This window comes from Camelina sativa, chromosome 6 (assembly GCF_000633955.1).
Source record: "Camelina sativa cultivar DH55 chromosome 6, Cs, whole genome shotgun sequence".
Classification (NCBI taxonomy): domain Eukaryota; kingdom Viridiplantae; phylum Streptophyta; class Magnoliopsida; order Brassicales; family Brassicaceae; genus Camelina; species Camelina sativa.
The window spans coordinates 10,659,757-10,683,223 of record NC_025690.1 but is presented as its reverse complement, the minus strand read 5'-3'; the positions used below and the strand labels follow the sequence as shown (position 1 = coordinate 10,683,223).

At 36.4% G+C, this 23,467-nt stretch overlaps 5 protein-coding genes across 7 annotated transcripts; 4 read left to right on the top strand and 1 right to left on the bottom strand.

Moving 5' to 3' along the window:
• Positions 6,062–6,723, top strand: LOC104790839 (histone H2B.7). The gene has a single exon (XM_010516625.2). It carries the CDS (start codon positions 6,135–6,137, stop codon positions 6,570–6,572), a length of 438 nt encoding a protein of 145 aa, XP_010514927.1. The 5' UTR covers positions 6,062–6,134; the 3' UTR covers positions 6,573–6,723.
• On the top strand, positions 6,840–8,229 carry LOC104790838 (cold-inducible RNA-binding protein-like). Its single transcript, XM_019246710.1, has 4 exons — positions 6,840–6,994; positions 7,085–7,153; positions 7,257–7,363; positions 7,965–8,229. The coding sequence occupies exons 1-4, from the start codon at positions 6,958–6,960 to the stop codon at positions 8,016–8,018; spliced, it is 267 nt and encodes an 88-aa protein (XP_019102255.1). The 5' UTR covers positions 6,840–6,957; the 3' UTR covers positions 8,019–8,229.
• Positions 9,458–11,038, top strand: LOC104790837 (actin-depolymerizing factor 1). The gene is made up of 3 exons (XM_010516624.2): positions 9,458–9,592; positions 10,249–10,514; positions 10,611–11,038. The coding sequence occupies exons 1-3, from the start codon at positions 9,590–9,592 to the stop codon at positions 10,759–10,761; spliced, it is 420 nt and encodes a 139-aa protein (XP_010514926.1). The 5' UTR covers positions 9,458–9,589; the 3' UTR covers positions 10,762–11,038.
• Positions 11,501–12,946, top strand: LOC104790836 (actin-depolymerizing factor 2). Its single transcript, XM_010516623.2, has 3 exons — positions 11,501–11,669; positions 12,185–12,444; positions 12,539–12,946. The coding sequence occupies exons 1-3, from the start codon at positions 11,667–11,669 to the stop codon at positions 12,687–12,689; spliced, it is 414 nt and encodes a 137-aa protein (XP_010514925.1). The 5' UTR covers positions 11,501–11,666; the 3' UTR covers positions 12,690–12,946.
• LOC104790835 lies at positions 21,922–23,252 on the bottom strand. Of its 3 annotated transcripts, none has more exons than XM_019246709.1 (4): positions 23,097–23,252; positions 22,634–22,708; positions 22,447–22,527; positions 21,922–22,334 (listed from the first exon to the last, which is right to left on the bottom strand). In XM_019246709.1, exons 2-4 carry the CDS (start codon positions 22,698–22,700, stop codon positions 22,012–22,014), a joined length of 471 nt encoding a protein of 156 aa, XP_019102254.1. In that variant the 5' UTR covers positions 22,701–22,708; positions 23,097–23,252; the 3' UTR covers positions 21,922–22,011. The 3 variants fall into 3 exon arrangements, with proteins under 3 accessions (XP_019102254.1, XP_010514922.1, XP_010514923.1); XM_010516620.2 differs by having other exon boundaries at positions 22,447–22,521; positions 23,097–23,251; XM_010516621.2 differs by lacking the exon at positions 22,447–22,527.

The window sequence follows — 23,467 nt, the reverse complement described above, 5'->3', positions numbered from 1 at the left end:
AAAGAACATGTGGGATTTACTCTTCATCTTCCTCTTCATCTTCCACTTCCTCTTCATCAAATTTATTAAAAAGATTTAGAAGCGTGAAAAGGTTTTCTATGTGTTCATTGAGAATTTAGGATTACATATATATATATATATAGAACCTAGTTAACAAAAAACATAAATCTAGGAGTATCTACAAGTCGTTACAACAAATACGGAGTCTGTTAGAGTATATTCTCCAATACCTCCCCTCAAGCTGGTGCATACAAATTGTGTATGCCTAGCTTGGATCGAAACTTCAGAAAACCATCTCTTCCAATGGGTTTCCTAAATATATCAGCAAGTTGAGTGTAGGTTCCAACATGTAGTAGGTCTATATTTCTTGTGGTGACCTCATTGCAGACGAAGTGACAATCATTTTCTATGTGCTTCGTCCTCTCATGAAAGACCGGATTGGTAGCGATATGGATGACACTCTTACTGTCACAATGCACAAGCATTGGTTGAACATGCATCACCCCCAAAGTACCTAACATACGTTTCAACCATATTAGTTCTTGAACCAAATCAGCCATGGCCCTGTATTCCGATTCTGCCGATGATCAACGGACTGTCTTTTGTTTCTTAGCCTTCCAAGAGACAGGTGAGTCACCCAACTGAACAAAGTATCCCATGACTGACCTCCTTGACTGTTTACATCGCGAACAATCCGCATCACACCAGCCAGTGAGTTGAAATTTCGTATCTGATCGTAACAATATACCCTGATCTGGATCAAACTTCAGATATTTGACAACGCGTATAGCGGCTTCCCAATGATCCTGTCGTGGTTCCTTCATAAATTGTGTCAACACATGAACCGAGTATGCCATATCAGGACGTGTAACTCCCAAGTATATTAGCCTTCCTAACAACCTGCGATATGGTCTTGGATCAGACAATAGCGGTGATGATGACACAGCCAATGTGTGATGATCTTCCAATGGGAATTCCACTGGTTTTACTCCCAACAAACCAGTCTCAGCAATAATATCTAGTGCATATTTTCTTTGGCACAAATATATTCTTGATTCATTTCTAGCAACCTCTATACCTAAGAAGTATTTCAATGCTCCTAGATCTTTCATCTTAAAACAAGAAGACAAATACTCTTTGAATGCAGATGTAGCCTTAGGACAACTTCCCGCAATTATCAGATCATCGACATAGATTAGTATATGGATATGAGTGGTACCTTTCTCATACATGAACAATGAATAATCCCCCAAAGCTTGATCAAAACCATAGGATAATAAGGCCAATGTCAGCTTAGGAAACCAACACCTTGGAGCTTGTTTTAGCCCATACAATGATTTCTTCAACTTACACACCTTGTTCCTATCTCCCAACTGATACCCTGGAGGTAGTCGCATATACACTTCCTCCTCTAAGTCACCATGAAGGAAGACATTATGCACATCCATTTGATGCACTATCCAACCATACTTCGAGGCTGTATCAAGAAACAAACGGACTGTTCCCATTTTTGCAACAGGAGAAAATGTTTCACCAAAATCTTCTCCTTCGATTTGCTTATTCCCCATTTCAACTAGTCGAGCTTTAGATCTTTCGATGGATCCATCTGATTGAAATTTCACTTTGAAAACCCATTGACTGTCTATGGCGTGTTTACCACTTGGCAAATCAACGATCTCAAACGTTTCATTCTCGTCCAAAGCCCTATACTCAGACCCAACAACATCTCTCCAACGCTTATCCACCATTGCCTGTTTGAATGATTTTGGCTCGATTGTTGAAACAACAGCCGCAACATAAGCGATATGCTCCGCTGAAAACCGATGCACATCATCATTATTATGAATCGGGTATACACTATTACATACTTAATTTTACCGAAGTCGTTTTCTGTCGTTGACCTTTGCCTAATCTCGGTTCTGCAATCTCTGGATCGGAGGTTATCGTCGTGACCGATGTAGAAGAAGTTGTAGGTCTTGTTGTGGGTTCAACTTGCTGTAATTGTGGACTGGGCCTGGTATCAACATTAACTGTCTGGGCCGAGGAAGTAGAGTCCATGGCCATTGTGACCTGTTGGATCGGAAGCACTGGTGGGCTCAACAAAGAATCATCGTCAGATATGATTCCTTCTGAAATTGGAGCCCATAAAACTTGTCCCTCTTCATCATCATCGAGCAAAGGTAAAGTAGTTTCTGGTGAATACGGAAACTTTGACTCGCTGAATACAACATCTCTTGAGACAAAGAACTCCATGTTCTCTAGATCATAGACTCGCCAACCTTTCTTGCCATGCGGATATCCAACAAAAACACATCTCCTGCTGCGAGAAGCAAATTTATCTCCTCCACGATTTTGAATATGAGTATAGCAGAGACTGCCAAAGACCCGAAGATGATCATACGACGGCGGACGATCAAACAGACGCTCAAACGGTGTGATGTTACCTGTAATTGAGCTTGGTGTATCTCCCGGAAATAGCACACATTCACCCCAAAACCGGATTGGAAGATTTGCTTGAAATCTCAATGCTCTTGCCACATTTAAAATATGTCTATACTTCCTCTCAACTCTACCATTTTGCTGTGGTGTCCCTACACAAGATGTTTCATGGACTATTCCATTCTGCTGGAAGAAGGAAGTAAGAGACATAAACTCTGTTCCATTGTCACTTCTTACTGTCTTCACTTGTTTATTGAATTGCCTCTCAGTTAGAACAAAGAAAATTTTCATATGTTCTCTTGTTTCTCCTTTATTTGTTAGCAAATATAACCAAACTCCCCTTGAGTAATCATCTACAATTGTGAGGAAGTATCTAGCTCCAGAGTGAGATGGAACTCTATACGGTCCCCATAAATCAATGTGAATCAACTCAAAAATAGTAGAAGTTTTATTCATACTGAGAGGAAAACTCTCTCTTGTTTGCTTTGCGCGGAAACACACATCACAATCTTTATTCAACTTAGCTACTGAAACAGAACTTGAAATACAAGGAAGCACTCCTAGAACTTTTGCAGATGGAAGTCCCATTCTCTTATGCCACAGCTCGAAAATCTCAATGTCTTGTGTTGTGACTGCAGCAGCTATCTCCATTCTGCGAAAGTGGAATGTGCCTCCTACCCTCTTACCAGCTCCAATCACCATCCTCGTAGAGCGGTCCTGAACAACCAGAAATGTGTTAGCCATCTGTACTACACATCTATTCTCATCCATGAGTTGTCCCATAAATATCAAATCTGCATTCAACTCCTCAACATAATACACTGATTGTAATACTAAACCAGAGCCAAGTTGTATTGTACCCTCCTTAAGAGAAACTCGTTCTCTTCCATCTGCCATTATGATCAAAACCGGTGACATTTCTCTTACATTTGACAACGCATCATATCTACTTGTCAAATGATGTTAAGCCCCAGAATCCATAATCCAAGAATGAGAAGATGACTTACCATAGGATTTGTTAGTTGCGGTTTCCTTCTTAGCGTTGAGGATGTTCTTAATGGCTCCCCAATTCTGGTCTGTGAGACCACTTACTCCATCACGATCCTTATCAGTGATGACATGGTTCACCTGTTCCTTTTCAGCTGGTTCAAGATTTGGAACATTAACATGATTCGCATATGCAATTTGTTGACCCCTACCCCGTCCTCCACCAGATGATGTTCCACTGCGACCTCTACCTTGAAGTGATCGACTCTTTGGTCTGTCACCCCACCATTCAGGATAACCAATGACAGCATAGCGACGATCTACAATATGACCATGACGATTGCAGAGTTTGCACATCATTCCGTCTTTATCTTCAAGTTTGAAACGTGGTTTCGTATTAACTGCAAAAGAAACCACCTCGGCTCTCTCTTCACCACTCACTCGTAAGTCTTCCTCCTGCCTTACGATGTTGTACACCTCTTCTAGAGGTTGCACCGGTACCCGTGCCACAAGACTCGACCGTACTACTCTAAACTGGTCATCTATACCACATAAGAACTGATGCACCTTGTCCTCCTCCCGATCGGTCTCTTGAGCAGTTGCAAGATCACATGTACACAAGCCACACTCACATCATCTTATCGGGCGATAGGTTGCAAGGCTATCCCAGATCCGGTTAAGCTTTCCATAATAAGCTTCAATGGCAAGTCCCTTCTGTTTGCAGCAGGCCAACTCTGCCTTGATTTGCTGAATGCGAGATCCGTTAATCACAGCAAAACGTTTCTTCAGATAGTCCCAGAGATCTTTGGCCACCTCTCTGTGTGAGATTGTAGACCGCAACACCGGATCTATTGTCATACGGATCCAAGATACCAACGGAGCTTGGATTGTCCACCAGTTCTCCCAATCAGCCGATCCTTCTTGCGGTTTTTCAATGGTACCATCAAGAAAGCCAAACTTTTTGCGTGACGTTAACGCCGTCTTCATGTCGCAGGCCCACTCATCATAGTTCGTCCCCTTGAGAAGTGGATGCGAAATCACCGCACCGGGGTTGTCCGCCAAAGTCATGTCGTAAGGAGAGATAGTTCTTCTCACCTCAACAGTCGTCGTCGTTGTTGCCGGCTTACCAGCAGTCGTGGTCGGGTTCGGGTTCGTTGACATTTCGTTGTCAAAAATAAACTTTAGAGTTTGTAGATTTCAGGCTCTGATACTGTAAAGAAATTCAGAAGCGTGAAAAGGTTTTCTATGTGTTCATTGAGAGTTTAGGATTACATATATATAGAACCTAGTTAACAAGAAACATAAATCTATGAGCATGTACAAGTCGTTACTACAAATACGGAGTCTGTTAGAGTATATTCTCCAGTAGTTATCTTCATCTAAGTTTGATGTGCACATGCAGAAACTTTGAAAACCACGGCCAGTTTTAAGGCATAGTGAGCACGACCAAACAAGATCATCGTCAAGGTCCTCCTCAAGGTCCCCTGAACCCACGCTATCTGTGGAAAAAACGACATGGTTTGAGAAACAACAACAGCTTAATTAATTTGCTGGACTATGAGAGAAGGAAAACAAATACGTGCCAATAAAAAATTTTCTCAGACGGGGTAGTCTAGAGGATTGGAGGTGGTAGTTTTTGGCTCATCATCAAATGGTAATTCACGAATAACTTTGACTCGCATCCTCTCTAAGATGCCAAGATATGGAATGAAGTTCCTCTCTCCGGATATGAGCATTAAATTTTCCAAAGGTGGAATACCATCTATCCAACAGGAAATTTGAACTTGAAGGCCAAACTTTGCTTTGTTTCACAAACAAAAATAAAGGACTGAGACTCCATGCAAAAGGAAAATACATGCAGCCAATTGAATGTTTAAAACCAATCCAGTAATGTAGAAACTTACTGGTTTCGAGGTTAGTAAGAGAGACCCTGGAGGAATAGAGCTCTTTCAGGACGTCGGTAGAGAAGTTTTTCAGTATGCCAAGGCCAGTGATGGAGACACGACCAGTGTAGCCTAGTTTCTTCAGCCCCCGTTTAATACACGGGCCTACCCGACTAGCAGGGTAGCCACTGGGAACCGGACAGGTGCTCATGTCCCAAAAGACCCGTGTTGGATCTTCCTTCTTCGCCAACATCTTTCTCAACCCTACAGATTCAACAATTGGGCAAACATCAGATCATCATAGAACGTAATTCTACTCCATTCAAACATCAGATAATCATTCAGAGGACGTTTAAATCACGAACATATTATACAGAGAAACAATGATGTTGCTGTAATCGATTAGTCTCTCGGCTCTCGCTTTGCCTTGAAGAACAGGTTAAACAGAGAAGACGAACAAAAAAAGTAGGGTTTTCGATTTTTACCGCTTTCACGGGTTTCATTAGGCCCATTATAGGTACATAGTTAGGCCCATTTAAGCCCGTTATAAGTGTAGAGTCCTATTAAGCCGATTTTTCTCGTTAAACTCGTAATTAATATTGATTATGCGGATTCTAAACCGTTCATTTGTTCCAATCTAACGGTACGTAATAGAGTCCACGTCATCAATCCTCGTGAAACCAGAACTAACCAATCAGTATCTAATACATACTCGTATATATACATCAGCTATGGAATCGATTGAACAACAACACACACGACACAAAAGCTTTTATCTTTCTAAATTCTGAAACTTTTCTTTTTCTCTGATACTTTGTTTGAAGAATGGCTCCAAAGGCAGAGAAGAAGCCCGCAGAGAAGAAGCCAGTAGAGGAGAAATCAAAAGCCGAGAAAGCTCCGGCGGAGAAGAAACCAAAAGCCGGGAAGAAACTCCCGAAAGAAGCTGGAGCTGGAGGTGACAAGAAGAAGAAGATGAAGAAGAAGAGCGTCGAGACGTACAAGATCTATATCTTCAAGGTTTTGAAACAAGTTCATCCCGATATTGGTATTTCGAGCAAAGCTATGGGGATTATGAACAGTTTCATCAACGATATATTCGAGAAGCTCGCTTCGGAGTCGTCTAAGCTCGCTAGGTACAACAAGAAACCTACGATTACTTCTCGGGAGATTCAGACTGCTGTTAGACTTGTTCTTCCTGGTGAGCTCGCTAAGCATGCTGTTTCTGAAGGAACTAAGGCTGTGACTAAATTTACTAGTTCTTGAAATTGTGTGGATCTTGTTGGAATCGTTGATTTGGTCTTTTAAGGTGTGTTTGTAAAATTAGGGTTTTGACTATTAAAAGTTGTGTAATTCGATTTCCGTTTTGTGATCTTTTGGGTTTTCTTATTGTGATGTAGATGTAATATCAAACTAAGATCCAATCACTCTCTATAATCAAATACTAAATCTTTCTTCTGAAATTATCTCTTTGCTCTGTCTCCTCTCTGCAAATGTATCGAATTAGCTTCTGGATTCACCGAGAACGTCGTCGTTTCGAACGGAATCTGTGTTTCTTACTAAAACGCCACCGTGTTGCTCGAACGTCTCTAACCTAGAAAAAGTATTGCAATTTCTTTACTTGACTTCTTCTCGAAACAGTTTGAGTAGGATGGCTAAGAGAATCTCAGCTCAACTCTTTGTAAGCAGTAAGATAATTGTTTACTCACCATCTCTAATTTTAGATTCTTCCTTCGTTTTACTTTGCTCTGGTTTAATCAGATTTATATATTGTGCAGGGTTATCAGCTTACACTACAGATCAATCTCTGAGGCAATTGTTTTCTCCGTTTGGTCAAATCAAAGAAGGTATGTTATATGATAAGCACGAGATCGAATATGTTTAAGAAGGCTCAGTTAGGTTTCTTGTTTTTGTTCCTCAAACAAAATTTGTGTTGTGGGTTTTGGTTAGCTCGGCTTATTAGAGACCCAGAAACGCAGAGACCAAAAGGGTTCGGCTTTATCACCTACGAGTCTGAAGATGATGCTCGAAAGGCAATGAAAAGCTTAGATGGGAAGGTAAGAAGAAAACCCAATTGACTTTTTTCATTTCTACGATAACATTTTTGCCATTTCTTTGTCCTTTGGATATGGATTTCAGTTTGATGTTTTTGTGGCTGTGTTGTTTGATGTACTACTACTGACTTTGTTCTGTATTACATATTCTAAAATTGCTTTCTTGGTATATTATTGTCCTAAGCATCACTAGTCAGGACCCTTGGCGTGAGATAGATTCATAGGATTCTCGTAGGAGTACCATTGTTTTACAATTTCTGTGTAGAAATGTCGATTAGGGTCTGAAGCTATATAAATGTTGGTCCTTTCATTGTGAATTTGTGACGATAATGTTGTTGAGCTCCTCTATATCCATTGGCATTGTATTAGAACTACTGTAGAAATGCTGATTAGGGTCTGAAGCCTTATATCGATTTTGGTCCTTTCATTGTGATGATAACGTTGCTGAGCTTCTTAACAAATGTACTGAAGTTAGAATCTACTGTAGAAATGCCGTTCAGGGTCTGAAGCTATATCAATGTTGGTCCTTTCATTGTGATGATAACGTTGTTGAGCTTCTTGACAAATGTGCTGAAGTTATAATTGGTTCTTTTGTTTGTTTCAGATTGTTGATGGTAGACTAATATTTGTTGAAGTTGCCAAAACGCAGAGGAAGTGACAACGGATATTAACAGTAAGAAAGCCGATGATGACCGCCGGTAATTTAGGCATAGAGAGACTCACTGTTCTCATGTAAACTTGTTTACAAAATTAAATCTGAGATCATCATTTCCATGTTCACTACACTGAACAGATGCTATTTGTGAGATATGGTTTGTATTTGTTTGTAGAAGAATCCTTGAAACAGTTTACGTTCGCTTTTGAGGTGACTTGGGCGTGATTTAGTTAATGGGCTTAAATATAACAAGCGGTGAAGCTAGGGTCACATGCCGGTAGCACAAACGCAAACTCCAAAATTTCCACGTGTCTGTATTTTGATTAGCTCCTCTCAGCTTCTTCCCATCACCGCGCTATAATGATGAAACCTGAGCGTCAATGTGGAGCCAACCTAGAGAGGTGCCGAAGAGGTACCTTACATTTAATTTCGATTTGCAAAATATGTAAAAATATTCCATGGCAAAATACGATATATATAGAGAAATGTTATATTGTTTTCAATGAATAATACACATTTTGGCTTGTGGAAGAATTTTTTTAGTGGAATCTGAGTTGATTTTATTTGTTCAAATGAAAAAATTCGCAATTTTATTTTACATAATGCACACATATATACCAAATGTGTATATGTGTTACAAATTTTTTGGCTCCAAAGTCTTATCAGCATTCATAAATGTGACCACTAGTAATTGAGTTTTAAAGCTTGTAAATTAAAGTACACTAATAAAACATTAATGTAGGTTGGAACTTTTGTAAATCTAATCAGCGAGATGGCAACCAACTAGTTTATTTAAATTTTGAAACTGATACATGACGTACCAATTTGGTTTGTCATTCAAGTAACTAGGCCAGGGAGTACAATTATTTTAAAACAATTTGTTTAGACTGATAGATATATGTTAATACATTGTGAAGTGTGGCCATCTCTTCTTAAAAGTATATAGGACTAATTTGTATTTTGTAGTCATCTTTTTATTTGTGATAGACTCTCTAATGTCTTGAGAGATTTTCAAATTTTTTAAAATTTTAACAATTTAATTCTAAATCTGTTTTTCAACCAGCTCAATATATTTTTTTTTCTTTCCAAAAATCGAATCACTCTGAGACTCTGAGTTAGCCAAAATCCATCAAAAATTTGAAATCAAGTTCTATATAATTAATGAATTATTTATCAAATAAATCATCAAAGATATAAAAAAATTCGAAATTTTAATCCGAGGTATCACTTATATCATTTTTTTAAAAAAATAAATAAAATTATTAACTAAAAACTCAAATGATATTATTGAAATAGCTACCAAAAAGACTGAGTTCAAAAGATAAATATATAATTACAATATTGCATTAGATAAAAAATAATAAATTCAACAATATTAATGAAATACATACCAAATAGTATGGTTGGACTTCCGAATAAATTGAGGAAGAAAAGACGAGAAAAAAAAAAAAAAATTGACAAGAAAAGAAAAAAAAGTGACTGTATTCTCTCTGTCGAATCAGGCCGCCTGAAGATATAAATAACTTCTTCTCCTTCTCGTTAATTTGCTCTGATACCAGTGTGTTTTCCCAGCCATGGTGAGCTCAATTTCAACTTATTCATTATTATTATACTTTCAATTCCTCGATCTGTAGTGCGTGCGCCTCTTGAGTTGGGTTTAGGTCTCGTATACAAAACCAATCTGGTTACGACGATTCTAGCTCATTTTTGCTGTTTCGTTAAGATCTGTATATAGACTTTTAGTTTTTGATTTAGATCTCTGAGATTTGTGATCGTTTTGTGGATTGATCTAAAGATCATAACTGCGTGAGAGATAGCTTCTCTGTTGAAGTTTACTGTGTTTTTTTTTTTTCGATTTCCGATAGCTAGAATTTGAAATCAGTTTGATTTTAATGCTTATTGTTGTTGAAACTTGTTCATATCTATCAATTTTGGTGTTATGACGTTGTTTGATCCATTCTCCTTGATCAGTGCTGATCTTTTTATCACTTCGTCTTGAGCTGTTGGATGTTGTTTCTACTATGGATTCATCAGTTTTACATTTTAATCATAGAGTCAGTCTGTATCATGTTATACAATAGAGGTTTGTGAGTAAAGCTATGATGATCTTAAATGCTAGTTCTTGGGAATGAGTGATCTTATGGATATTTTGGATTGTGTTTTGTAAGAACTGTTGAGTATGTAGTGTGAAAAAAAATGTTCATATTAAGTGTTCTCTTTTGGTTTAATACAGGCGAATGCGGCATCTGGAATGGCTGTGCATGACGATTGCAAGCTGAGATTTATGGAACTGAAGGCGAAAAGGACACACCGGTTCATTGTTTACAAGATTGAGGAGAAGCAGAAGCAAGTGGTTGTTGAGAAAGTCGGTGAGCCTATCCAAACCTATGATGACTTTGCAGCCAGCCTCCCAGCTGATGAATGTCGTTACGCCATTTACGATTTCGACTTTGTCACTGCTGAGAACTGTCAGAAGAGCAAGATCTTCTTCATCGCCTGGTACTACTACTGTGTCTTCTTTTCTCGTTATCTTCCAAAGGTAGGATTTATCTTAGTGTATGTAAATGCATAATTATGTTGGTTTTTTTGCCAAAGGTGCCCTGACATAGCTAAGGTCAGAAGCAAGATGATCTACGCGAGCTCCAAAGACAGGTTCAAGAGGGAACTAGATGGAATTCAAATAGAGCTTCAGGCAGCTGATCCAACCGAGATGGATCTCGATGTTTTCAGAAGCCGTGCCAACTAAAAAAAGTAAACCCCAAAGTTTATTATTATCCCCTTGAAAGATCTATATTCTCTTATTCTGTTGTTTCCGAGTGATGTTACCCCCTCTTTTATATTATACATTTTTAACTGTGAAGAAGGTATGAACCTAAACAACTTCCATTTATATTGGTGATGTTTTGGTCTTTGAATTCGATGTTGTCTTTGGTTCGAAATGGTGTGTGTGTGTAAGGACCCAAAATCTTCTATCGAAGATGAAACCTTTCTGGTTATCATTTATAAAAGAAAATGTGAAACAACTGTCTAGGGCCGGATTGACCTACTGATATCTTTGTTTTGGTCCACAGGTACACAACTCATATGATTACACACACACTATAGAGAATTGAAAACGAACTTATCCACGAATTTATGAATCGATGACATTTTCAATATATGTAGGATCATCATTTGTAATTTGTGTCATAATCTGAGATCAATAATTTACATTACTACTCTCTCTGTATTATAAAGGATGATGTTCTGTATTATAATAGATTTTTTTATATATTTAATTTTGATGAAAATCCTATTAAATTATCTATTATGATAGAGAGGGAATATATTTTTAATTTGTAATTATATCATAATCTGAGATCAATAATTTACATTACTATATTTTTCTTATCCATATAATAATAACCATGTGTAAAAAAAAAACACATAAGCAAATGGACCATATGTTATGTTTTTCTATATAAATAAAAAATCTTAGGATAGCTTACAAATAACGCTGCTACAAAAAAAAATAAGAGAGAAGAAACAGTGAAGAAAACAAAAAGACATATCCATAGATCTTTGCCGACCGGAGAAAAAAAATATCTTCTTCTTCCGTCTTCTTCACTTCACCAGGAGGAACTTTTCTTTGAAATCGGTTTGATTCAAGCCATGGTGAGCTCAGTTTCCTCTCGTCTTCTCTTTCAAGTTCTTCGCTTTGAAGCTTGCTTTGCTTGTCGATTCGAGTTTCAAATCCCGTTTTGGTTTCGTCTATATTTTTGATTACAGTCCTCGCTCGTTAGATCTAGAGAATACAAAAAAAATTATTTGTTGGTTCGATCTTTGGTGTTTTTGTATGTTTCTATGGTGTGTGATCGGATTTATATAGATATACCTAGGAGGACTAGAGAATCAAATGAAGAACTCGTAATTTTTGATGTGATTCTTCTTCGCTAGTTGATCTGAAATCAAGGAGGAACTTGTTGTTGTTTGATCAGTGTTTAGTCAATTGTTCCATCTTTTGTGGTGCTTTCTTAGTCTCCTGAATTTGGAAACTACTTAGCAGATGATGAAGTATCCTAAAACTGTTGAGTTAGTTCTCTAAAATTGTGTGATCTCTTTGGTTTATAATTGTGTTCTTGAAGAGATTTGTTTTGTTTGTTGTTCTGTGTATTTGAAATGATTAACAGGCGAACGCGGCGTCAGGAATGGCTGTGCATGATGATTGCAAGCTAAAATTTATGGAACTGAAGGCGAAACGAACGTTCCGTACCATAGTCTACAAGATTGAGGACAGGCAAGTGGTTGTAGAGAAGCTCGGTGAGCCTGAACAGTCATATGATGACTTTGCAGCGAGTCTTCCAGAAGATGAATGCCGTTACTGCATTTACGATTTCGACTTTGTCACTGCTGAGAACTGCCAGAAGAGCAAGATCTTCTTCATCGCTTGGTAATAATAAAAGTTATTCGCTAAAACTCAATTCATGTTCCTTTGATTTGTTTGTGTTGTTGATCATCATCCAATGTGTTTTGTGTGCAAAAAGGTCTCCGGACACTGCTAAAGTGAGAGACAAGATGATTTACGCGAGCTCTAAGGATAGGTTCAAGAGAGAACTTGATGGGATTCAAGTGGAGCTTCAAGCTACTGATCCAACCGAAATGGGTCTTGATGTTTTCAAAAGCCGCACCAACTAAGAAGTAAAAAAGGACCGTACATGGGGTTCTTGAATAAGTTTGTTTCTGGAGTGAGATATGTGTCCTCTGACTGTTTATGAAAAAAATCTTTTTAACTTCATTCTATTTGGTATTGTTGTCTGTCTTTGATGTGTTTAATCTATGAGAACCATGAAGATGTGTTGCCCTTGTGATGGTTTTCAATTAGTTTACATTTGTACAATACCTCTGGAATCAGATATTGGCTTCAAGCGATCATCCCTCTGATTTATCTTATATATCCGTATATGTTTTTGACTCCCTATATCAACAATCTCCTTTAATTAGAAGATGGCTATGTTCTTTGGTTTCTTGGTGTTGTTGGGTCTTGCGAATTACGACGTAAACAGAGTCAAAGCACGTCAAGCTTAGATGTGAAGAAGAAGCAGGCTAGGCTTCAGTTACAAATGGGGATGGAGAAATTGGATTAATGGTGGTGAAGTAATTAGGGAACGTTTCAGTTTCAGGTTTGCTATTATTAACAAAGTCCATTGTACAAATCAAATTGGCTCTAATCCTATATTTTCTTTCATAACCTACATCAAACATATATCTAAGAAGAGGTTAGCTTGGACCAGAGAGCGTTCATCAATCATCACAATGTAATTAACGAAGATAGAGCCATCTTGGGGGAAAATATATATATATATATATATATATATATCACTAAAGTTTGTTTTTATTGAGTTTAAGATTGGTTTCAGTTTCGAGTTTTAGTCCAATATATTCTTATTTAGCTTTCCAAAACAATTCCAAACAGTTGAGTGGAAGATATCCGCAGGTAATTTTTCCTCAAGTGAATCTGTGTGTGCCTTTTCAAAAAAAAAAATGTCTATCTCTCTCATCCAACGTCCTTTTGCAACCAACTTTTTTTATTAGCATCAACAGTTTCGAACAGTGGCATCTTATCTGATACTTTTTCAAACGGTAGTTTGTACCATATTTTCCCAATGTTCTTGATTCGTTTTTCAACCAAAGATATGAGTACATCTTCGAAGATTGTGACAGAATCCACCTCTACTACTTCAACTTTTCCATCAACGTAGTTTAATACTCCACCGTCTGCCTTGAAAATGTTAGAATGATGACAATTCACCTTAACTTTAATCTGCTCACTACAAAAATGAAAAGAAAAAGATATAAGCCAAACAAGCCAGAGAATATATGATTCCATATGTGTAATAGGATATTTGGATCAGACGTGACATTGGGACTGAGATAGATTCACTGACTTGAAATATCCATATCATTCACATATGAACTGATCTCAATGTGATTCTAATTCTTTGTGGTTATGGAATGGATCAAGATTCCAGAACCGTTTGGTTCATATCGTGAATCCTTTTGACTTGGTCGGAATCCTCTGTTGAATGCTCGTAGGTCCAAATCGTGTAGCCGTGAGGTCACCTGATTTGTAAGATGAATACCTCCTTCATTCGAACTCTTATTGGACTGATTCCATCTCGAGATATGCTCTAGATGAGCTAAGAATGTATCCCAAATAGTAGTTTGTTTGGAAGAGTTGATATTTGACTTTGTTCATGTTGAGCAAGACTCAAGCGACGTCTTGGATGGTCTTATGATCATATCATATCCTTCCTCTTGAAAAAGTTTCGTCCTGGAAACTGTAAGGCCATGGGTTGGAGAGTGTTGAAGTGATTCTGGTGGCGTCTCTTTGAAAGAATATATGATTCCATATTGTATACCATGAGGGAGAAGTGCACCACTTTGAGTGAAACCTTTCATTATTCTCTTAAAATCCCAAACTTGCTCTATCTTGCTCGACCGGAAGTGTATTGTTGGCTTTCCTCGACTTGGTTCCATAATTTCTGCTAGTAAACTCTTTACTCTGTTTTCTGTTAAGATGTCGAGGCCAGTGATGGAGACACGACCAGTATAGCCTAATTTCTTCAACGCCCATTTAATACACGGGCCTACCCGACCAGCAGGGTAGCCACGGGGAACCGGACATGTGCTCATTTCCCAAAAGACCCGTGTTGGAGCTTCCTTGCTCGCCATCATCAGTTCAAAACGTTTAACCTAAAGATGAGATTCTAGTATTTGTGTGTGTGTGTTTTTTTTGTGTTGTTTAACCGGTTTAGTTGACTTTTTATTGATTATATAGAGAGAATTTAGTTTTTTTTGTAAAGCAAAAAAGTAAAACTAACAAAAGAAAAAAAGAAAAACAGTTGTGAATTTTTTTCTTTCTGAAATTTTCTTTTGTTAATTATTTTATTTTAAAATTTTAACCACTAACTATATATATATATATATATTGGAAAATTAACTTTTTAGCTTTTTGAGATGATATTATTATTAATGATATTATAACAGATTAAAAAAATTAAATTAAAATATTGTTGGTTTTCCAAAAAATTGCATTTCTTTATATTTGGATTTTAATTGTGCTTTCGCTTATGTGAAAGTGTAGACAGAGTAACAGAAATAACGAATTGAATGCTGAATCAACAAATGAAAAATGGCTCTAAACCACTCTATGTGTTCCAAAATCTTCACTTTGCTTTCATCTCCATCAAACATAACGTCAGTTTTAGCTTGGATTAGAGAAAGTTCACGTAAATGAATAACGTCAATTTTTCAAACCACCGTAGCTAGCTAAGCTATAAAAAGGAGCCAATTGGTGGTTTCATTCAACTACTAGGCTTAAAAAAAGAGCCAATTGGTTTCAAACAACTCATATATCACATTTATACACCTTAGATAATCAGTGAAAATCTCTAAAAATCTTTAATGATAGAATCAAATCACTTATGAGAGTTTAATATCGCATAGATAAAACTTCAAAGTTATCACTACAACAAATTTGTCCATTCTTAGCGTTCGATAAATGCTATTATATGTGATACACATCGTTTTTGTAAACGCTGTCTCTTCCCAAGCTATAATAGACCCCTCCATACAATAGCGTTTTTTACTCCTGCTATTATATCGTTATATATAATAGCGTAATGTCGGCGTTATAAATGTTTTAAATATAGCGTCTGTAAATGTTCTTAAAAATTATTCAATAACATTATTGCACTGCTATTATAATTTATATTGTTGCAATATTTTATTGCTGTTATATTTAATATAATGTCTTAATATTTGTGCTATGATTTAGTATTTTTTTGATAAAATTAAAATCCATTGTGCTATATTACCTGTTCATATTAGAGCTATTATATGGTTACATTTTAAAAGTGGAACCTGTTTTATATGAAAATATATATAATATAAAACATCCAACAGATACACTTTAATCCAAAAATTACATAAGTCTCAACGTACATAAGTTTCAATATCATAAGTTCCCATAAGATAAACTTCATAAGTCTCAATACCATAAGTTCCCATAAGCTAACAACACAAGTATAAATAGCATAAGTTCTCATAATCTAGACAAAGGTACTTCAGTTTCAAACCATTACCACTTTGTCCTCTGGCCATGCGAGTGTTGTACCAATTGCATCTTCCATACACTCGATAGCAGAAGTACGCCTCCAAACAGCGGCATCATTAACCTTCACCACAGCTACCCAAACGCGTACTGCATTAAGTCCAAATGGAGCACAATGGACAACTTGGTCTGGATTGTTTGAAGACCAACGTCCTTCAACAACGACCCGATTCTTCCCGGTAATATCCAACAATTTGCACTTCTGATTTTCCTTGCTAACTGACTCTTTCTTTTTACGCTGACAATATAACAACATATTATAAGCAACAACAACAATACTAAACATCAATAACATAAATAACACTTAAAGGAGTGAAGTACATTACCGGCGATCTTCGAACAGGTGAGTCTATAACATTTTTAGCTTTCTTGACAGGGGCTGTAGGAGTTGCTTCAGATATCTGATTATGAGATGAGACTGTTTGAATTATAGGAGTTGGAATCTGAGACTGAGACAGTGGAGATTCATCTGTGGTTGTTTCAAACAAAACTCTCCTTGCAGGCCATGCTACGAAAATCTTCAAACATTCCTCAATGATACTAATTTCTGTTGTAGGTCTCCATAGAAATGTCTCAGGTTTCAAGACCACATGCACAAATACCTTTACTGCATTAGGTTAGATTGGAATTCCATTAACCAATGTATCTGGTTCTTTTGACTGCCAACGCCCTTCAGCAACAGCCACTTCTGCATATTGCTCTTCCATCTTGAAGCCTTACATTTGGGACAGTTGTCCAGCTTCTTGTAATTCTTTCTGAATAGGCAACAATCATTTATGCAGGCATGAATCTTTTGATAACCCATATCAAAAGACTTCAGAAATTTTTCACATCATTTAGTGATGTGTGACGTACATTACCATTCAATAACATTTCTGAAAACGTCTCAAGGAGATCATTGAAGCTTTTGTTGGACCAGCCATTCTGTGTCTTCATCCTAAACAATGTCACAATGGCTGATAGCTTGCTATGGGAAGAACAGCTTGGATATAAAGGGGTTTCTGCATCAGCTAGCTTTGCGTAGAACTCATCATCTATCTTGTCTTCCCCCTCAACAGTCTCACAATTTCTTAGCGGCTCTTCACCCATAAACTCAGCAGCTTGATATAAACCACAAATCTCATCATTCCACCGATTTAATTTCTCAACGAATTCAGCCCCTGAGTTCACTTCACCATGGTGATACCAATCTTTCCCCAACTTGTAAGTCTCATCCATGCCTCTAGTTACTAGATGAGCAACCACAACACTACACGAATGACGATCTACATTTCTACAGTCAACGCATGGGCATATTACCATGCCACTATCTCCTAACTCAGCAGCCACCGTCCGGACAAATTTCCAGGCACCTATTTCGTATGTTGGATCAAGTCTTCATTGTATTTGGAAGGAAGAACGACACAAACGAAGATACCTTAATGTCTATATTCATTTGTTGAAATCCTAACAGTATGTAATCAATTACATACCTGCTAAGATGAACCCATTCCTTGTCCAGCATTTTAGTTTTTAAACAGTTGAATCTAAACAGTTAACAAAAATGAATACAAAAATCTAAATAAAGCAGATTTGAGAAATCAAGAACATGAAGAGGACACAAACAAGATTAAAAGTGAAATTTACTTTCGACAGATTTGAGAAATCAAGCACATGAAGAGGACACAAACATGCAATTTTCATATTCAACCAAAATCAAACTAACCTGAAATTTTAACTAAAATGTGAACAAACTTACATATTTGTTGTTTAGGTTTTAGATTTCTCTTCTCTCAAGTTTGTCTTTGTTATTGGACGAGCTTGACACCTCACAAAAGGAGATTTAAAGTGAAATTTAGGTTACTGATGAAGAATGAAATTGAAAAAAAAAACAATTAGCTGTCTAATTCAGGTTACCTTCGTCTGAGAAATCGAAGAGGAGAAGATATAGCTCGACTGGAGAAATCGAAGAAGAAGATACAGACCACGGGCGACACAGAGATAGAAGGAAATCGAAGAAGAAGATACAGAGATAGAAGGAAATCGACGACGTCGACGGCGATTGTGTCTAGGTTTTGAGATTTAGAGAGAGAACCGAAGGGATGAGGACAAAAAAATATCTGAGACCTTTTATTTTTTTTGTTCTAAGTGTTAAAGCGGTTGAATAAATTTTTTAGCTAAGTGTTAAAGCGGTTGAATAAAATTTTGGGCCGCCAAAGTGACTTTCGCTCCCGCTTATGCTATAAATGGGCTTAGCACTAATAAAATGCTGTAAAATCCGAAACTATTCTTTAACAGCAGTTACATAACTAGCGCTATCAAATGGTGCTATCGATGAGCAAATTTGTTGTAGTGTATTACTGAAACGACCTGACCCGTTTTTTTTAATAAATAATAAATAATAATAATAAATACACTACAGCTAGTGGTCTCATACCCACTAGCCATCTAACCACAAACACAACCAACAACGGAAATAACAGATACCAATAACCAATAAATAATCCTATCATAATCCAATAACCGATATTAATTCCAAATCATAAACTAATGATCCAAACAGCATAAACCAGAGAACCAGCAATCCTAAACAACATTCTAGGACTCAACTCTAGCAACCTAACAGAAGCTAGACAACCAAGCGAACCACTAGAAAATTCTCCTCTTTATTACCTTGATTTCACGATCACACTTGGCCTTTACATGCACCACAAACGCAAATTGCAATGCATGAGTATTTTATAAACACTCAGTATGGAAATCCTCCCATCTACTGGGCTATACACATAAGCAATAGAGTCATCTCTAACCATCAATAAACAATCGACAATCAACAATAACAAACCAGGACTCAGCATCGACCGACACCAGTTGGAGGTTGTGTCGACCGACGCAAGATCTGCATCGACTGATGCTCCCATTGCATCGACCGACGCATGCTCGACATAGCACGAAAACCCTAGATTTTACGCGCCGTCCTCGCATCTGCATCGACCGACGCACAATGTGCGTCGACCGATGCAATGCCGAGCATCGTTTTCCCCCGAAGTTTCTCGCCGGAGTTTTGTTCCTGTAACCACAAAACACAATCCCAAGCCACAAGAAAGCTACCAATCGTCCCAAATACCAATCTAACAAGCCTAACAACACAAAACAAGCAAATCAGAGATTTTTCCAGGTTAGATAAGCCATGGTCATGCACTTACCTTTGCCAAGAAGAAATCCGACCAAAACACAGGAAGAAAACGTTCCTAGGAAGCTCCTACAACGATCCCAACTACAGATCTCTACAAAAACAGCTTCTAACTCCAAGAAATCACCCAGAACACTCAAAAACACCAAGAACTCTTCTCTCTCTCTTTCGTTTCTCTCAAAAGCGGCCTAGCACGCCTAATGAGACAAAACTCGAGTTTAAAGGTTTTCCTAACCCAAAACGCAGCGTTTCATTTAAACTCGTCCGCAGAAAAATACCTTGCATCGACCGATGCACATTGTGCATCGACCGATTCAATCCCTAAACCGGGATTTTGGTTCACGGATGTTACAATTACAAATAGGAAAATTTACTCTAATAGCTTAAAAACCTTACAAAATTACTAGTTTTAAATGCATTTTCCACCGTTAATTGCTTTGTCATGAAAAATGTACTTACAATTGTATCATTAAAAAAATAAGCCATGTCAGCGCGTTTGTTGAAAACCATCATCGAAAGTTTTAGAAGAAAAGTTCCCGCATTATAATAAATCTGTCATCTATGTGATGATAGACTTATTTTGGCGACAGTCTATACGATAGAGTTATAATCGTGATAGATTTTATCAGTACAGTTATGATATACGGCAAATTTAATTGACAAGCAAAATTTCAGAGATGGTAAAGAAAAAATCTTAGGTAGATTTAAACAAAATGAGAGATTTTTATGGTTTGATTTTCATCTAATGGTGGCAGAGTTTTGTTTTTTTGGTAGACCTATGGAGGAAAATAAAAAAAGATAATAGATTTATTTTACACGGTAGTGACAAATTAATGTGGGAGATTTATTGTTTTAGGTCAAACAAGTATACTCTATAGAAAATTTTGATTCATATACAGTTTATATATGGTTCAAACTGATAATAACATCGTAAGACAAGGTAGTGCAGTGGTTAAAGTCTTTTCAAAATGATTCTAAACTATGATTTGAATCTTATCAGTTACTAAACATTATTTTTTCACTTGAAGGGATAAATACTATAATCTTTAATTATCAAATCTTTAAGTATCTTGAAATTATTTTAGCATGAAATAAATTGTAGTACTTTTTAAAATTTAATTAATTAAAAAGAAAAAAAATAATAAATAATATAATGTGTCGTTGTGGAAGCCCCTTGGTTCAGTGGTTCATTAATGCTTCTATACCAGAAGATCTGCGATTCGAGCTCCAGATAATGCGATTTATTAATTGTGCAGATTAACGGAGACAAATTTACAGACAATCTCCAGTGATGCGTAATTATTGTCGTTCGCCATGACTCTACATACAATTAAAAGTGAGCATAGAGAAAGGAGGAGATGTCCATCAAAAACATGGAATATAATCTAATAGAGTCGGAAAAAACTTTCCATAGTACATTCGTAAAAGCTCTCATAATTTGCAATCAATAATGAATCTAGAGTTCACAAAAAAAACAAACATAATGTGTCTTTCATATTTTTAAAAATATAATGATTTCATGAAATCCAATGAAAATTAGTTTTAACATATTTGGATTTGAGAAGATAGACACATGTCAAAAAGGATGTTTCATGTCGGTTTTGTGTTTAAAAGAAATGTTACTTTACTATAGATAAGATTGAGAACAGAGAAAGATATATATCTTCGTCCGTCTTCTTCACTCCAGCAAGATTTTTCTGTGACATCATTCGGTTTGATTTAACCATGGTGAGTTCAGTTTGCTCTCGTCTCTGTTTTTTAGTTAGCTTGTGTTTTCCCTTGATTACTTTTGTTTGGAACTATAGAATCTTAACCAAACGATTAAACAACAAAAAAAACACAAACACACACACACAAATATACAATTTTAGATTAAAAGTTTCAAACTGAGAGGACGAGGAAGGAGGCTGCACTGGTCGTATCTCCATGTTGGGATATGAGCACCTGTCCAGTTCCGGATGGCTATGAAGCTGCTCATCCCTATAAGAAATATTGACATTACTAGCACACCAAAAACGTTACTACAGAAATTTGGTAGCGCTTTCACATATTATAGCGTTTTTTTTGTATGCTATGAAAGGTTTACCTATTATAGCGCTATCGGTCTATTATTTTATATTTTATTCTAATGCATTTTCAGTGCTATTATGTTTAGTTTTATAGCAAATATTTTGAGCTTTTAATATATTATAATGACACATTCGCTGTGTTGTTGGAAATTGTTTCGTGACATTATGGTTCTCGAATTTAACCCTATAGTAGCACAAAAAGTTTGCTTTAGAAAAGTATTATATAACGATTTTTATTGCTATTTTGTAAATTTTAATGGCTATTGTACATTGCTATAACATCGTTTATAATAGCATATGGGAAATGCCGTTGAACATTGTTTCTTATTTTTGTTTCGTGATATGATATATGTTGTCCTGGTTTATGTAATATGTATCATGGCATTGAGAAAATGGTGTTTAACTTACAATGGTATTTAGATCTATATTGATTCTAAATTGAATTGCATCAAATATATTTTGTTATTTGAAACATTGAATAAAATGTAATTTTCTTTAATTTATGAAAGACAATGAAATCATAAAATATCATATTACATAAAGTTTTAAAGTTAACAAAGTCTAAACATAACATAAACTCTAGAAGTGGTTGCTACCACGCCATTATTCTTCAAGGAGCGTTGCCTCGTGAGGACCCTCCTTTTCTAGTTTTGGGCGTTTCATAGGAGTGGAGTTGAGTGCATTGTTTTGGAGGTTTCGGAAATATCTCTTGAACAGTGGATCAATGTCTTCTTTTTCTTCCTCGATGCGTATTAAGTTGCCTCGATGAGCAAGAGAATGTCTATACTCTAGCTTTGTTATCTCCTTCACATCACCATCCACATCACTTTCTTGATCTTTCTCACCTTGTTGTGTGTGTGTCGGTATAACGCTCTTTGCGGGGATGCAACATACGATTTCTTTAGCTTCCATTGAAATAACTGTTTCTGCATTGATAAATATGATAGTTATTTAGATAGGTTTCTTTTTATTGATTAACAACAACAACAATAACAATCAACAAATTTTTTGAGTATAGATCTTCTTGATCTTGCTCACCTTGTTGTGTGAGTTTCGCCATAACGTTCTTTGCGGGGATGCAACATATGATTTCTTTAGCTTCCATTGAAACAACTGTTTCCGCATTGATAATTATGATAGTTATTTAGATAGGTTTCTTTTTATTGATCAACAACAACAACAATCAACAACAATTTTGGGTATAGATCTTTTTGCTCTTGCTCACCTTGTTGTGTGAGTTTTGGTATAACGTTCTTTGCGGGGATGCAACATACGATTTCTTTAGCTTCCATAACTGTTTCTGCATTGATCAACAACAGCAACAATCAAAAGAAAGCAATTTAATTCAATCAAAAATTATAACCTTGGCTTGAATGAAAAAATGTGTTAGAACCTGTTACTGTGATTTTGAGCTCCAAATATGAAAACGAAAAGATCTATTACAATTGATTATACACAGAGGAAAAAATATGTAGATCTAAACCCAAAATTAAAAGATTGAACAAAAAGTGAAAAAGAAAAATCTATACCAAAAAATAAACGAGAAGATCTATACCCAAAATTAAACGAGAAGATCTATAGCCAAAATTAAACGAGAAGATCTATACCCAAAATTTTACGATTTGGGACTACAATCGATTGAACAAAGATCTGATTCAGCAGAAAGACAAAGAAAAAAGGAAGAAAACCTTTAGATTCGGCAGAGATAATCAAAGGGATTTCAGTTTCTCAGTAGATTCAATTGGCGATTTGGTTCAAGCGTCAATGAAGCTTCCAGACTCCAGAGTTTATTGGATTTGCATCGTCATTATCGATTAAGTAGAAAAAGAAGGATAGCAAGATGTACAAAAGTAAAAGGATGAGATTATTAAGAGTTGATTGATGACCGTTAGATTTCTTCTAATCAACGATAGATATGAAGAATTTGGTGATCCACACCTTAATGAATTAGCCAATGAAATAATTGTTTAAATATTTATTTGTTAATAGAATACTATTTTTTTCTTTTTATTTATATTAATTTTGGAATATGGTGTAAAAATAAAATAAAAATTGAAGT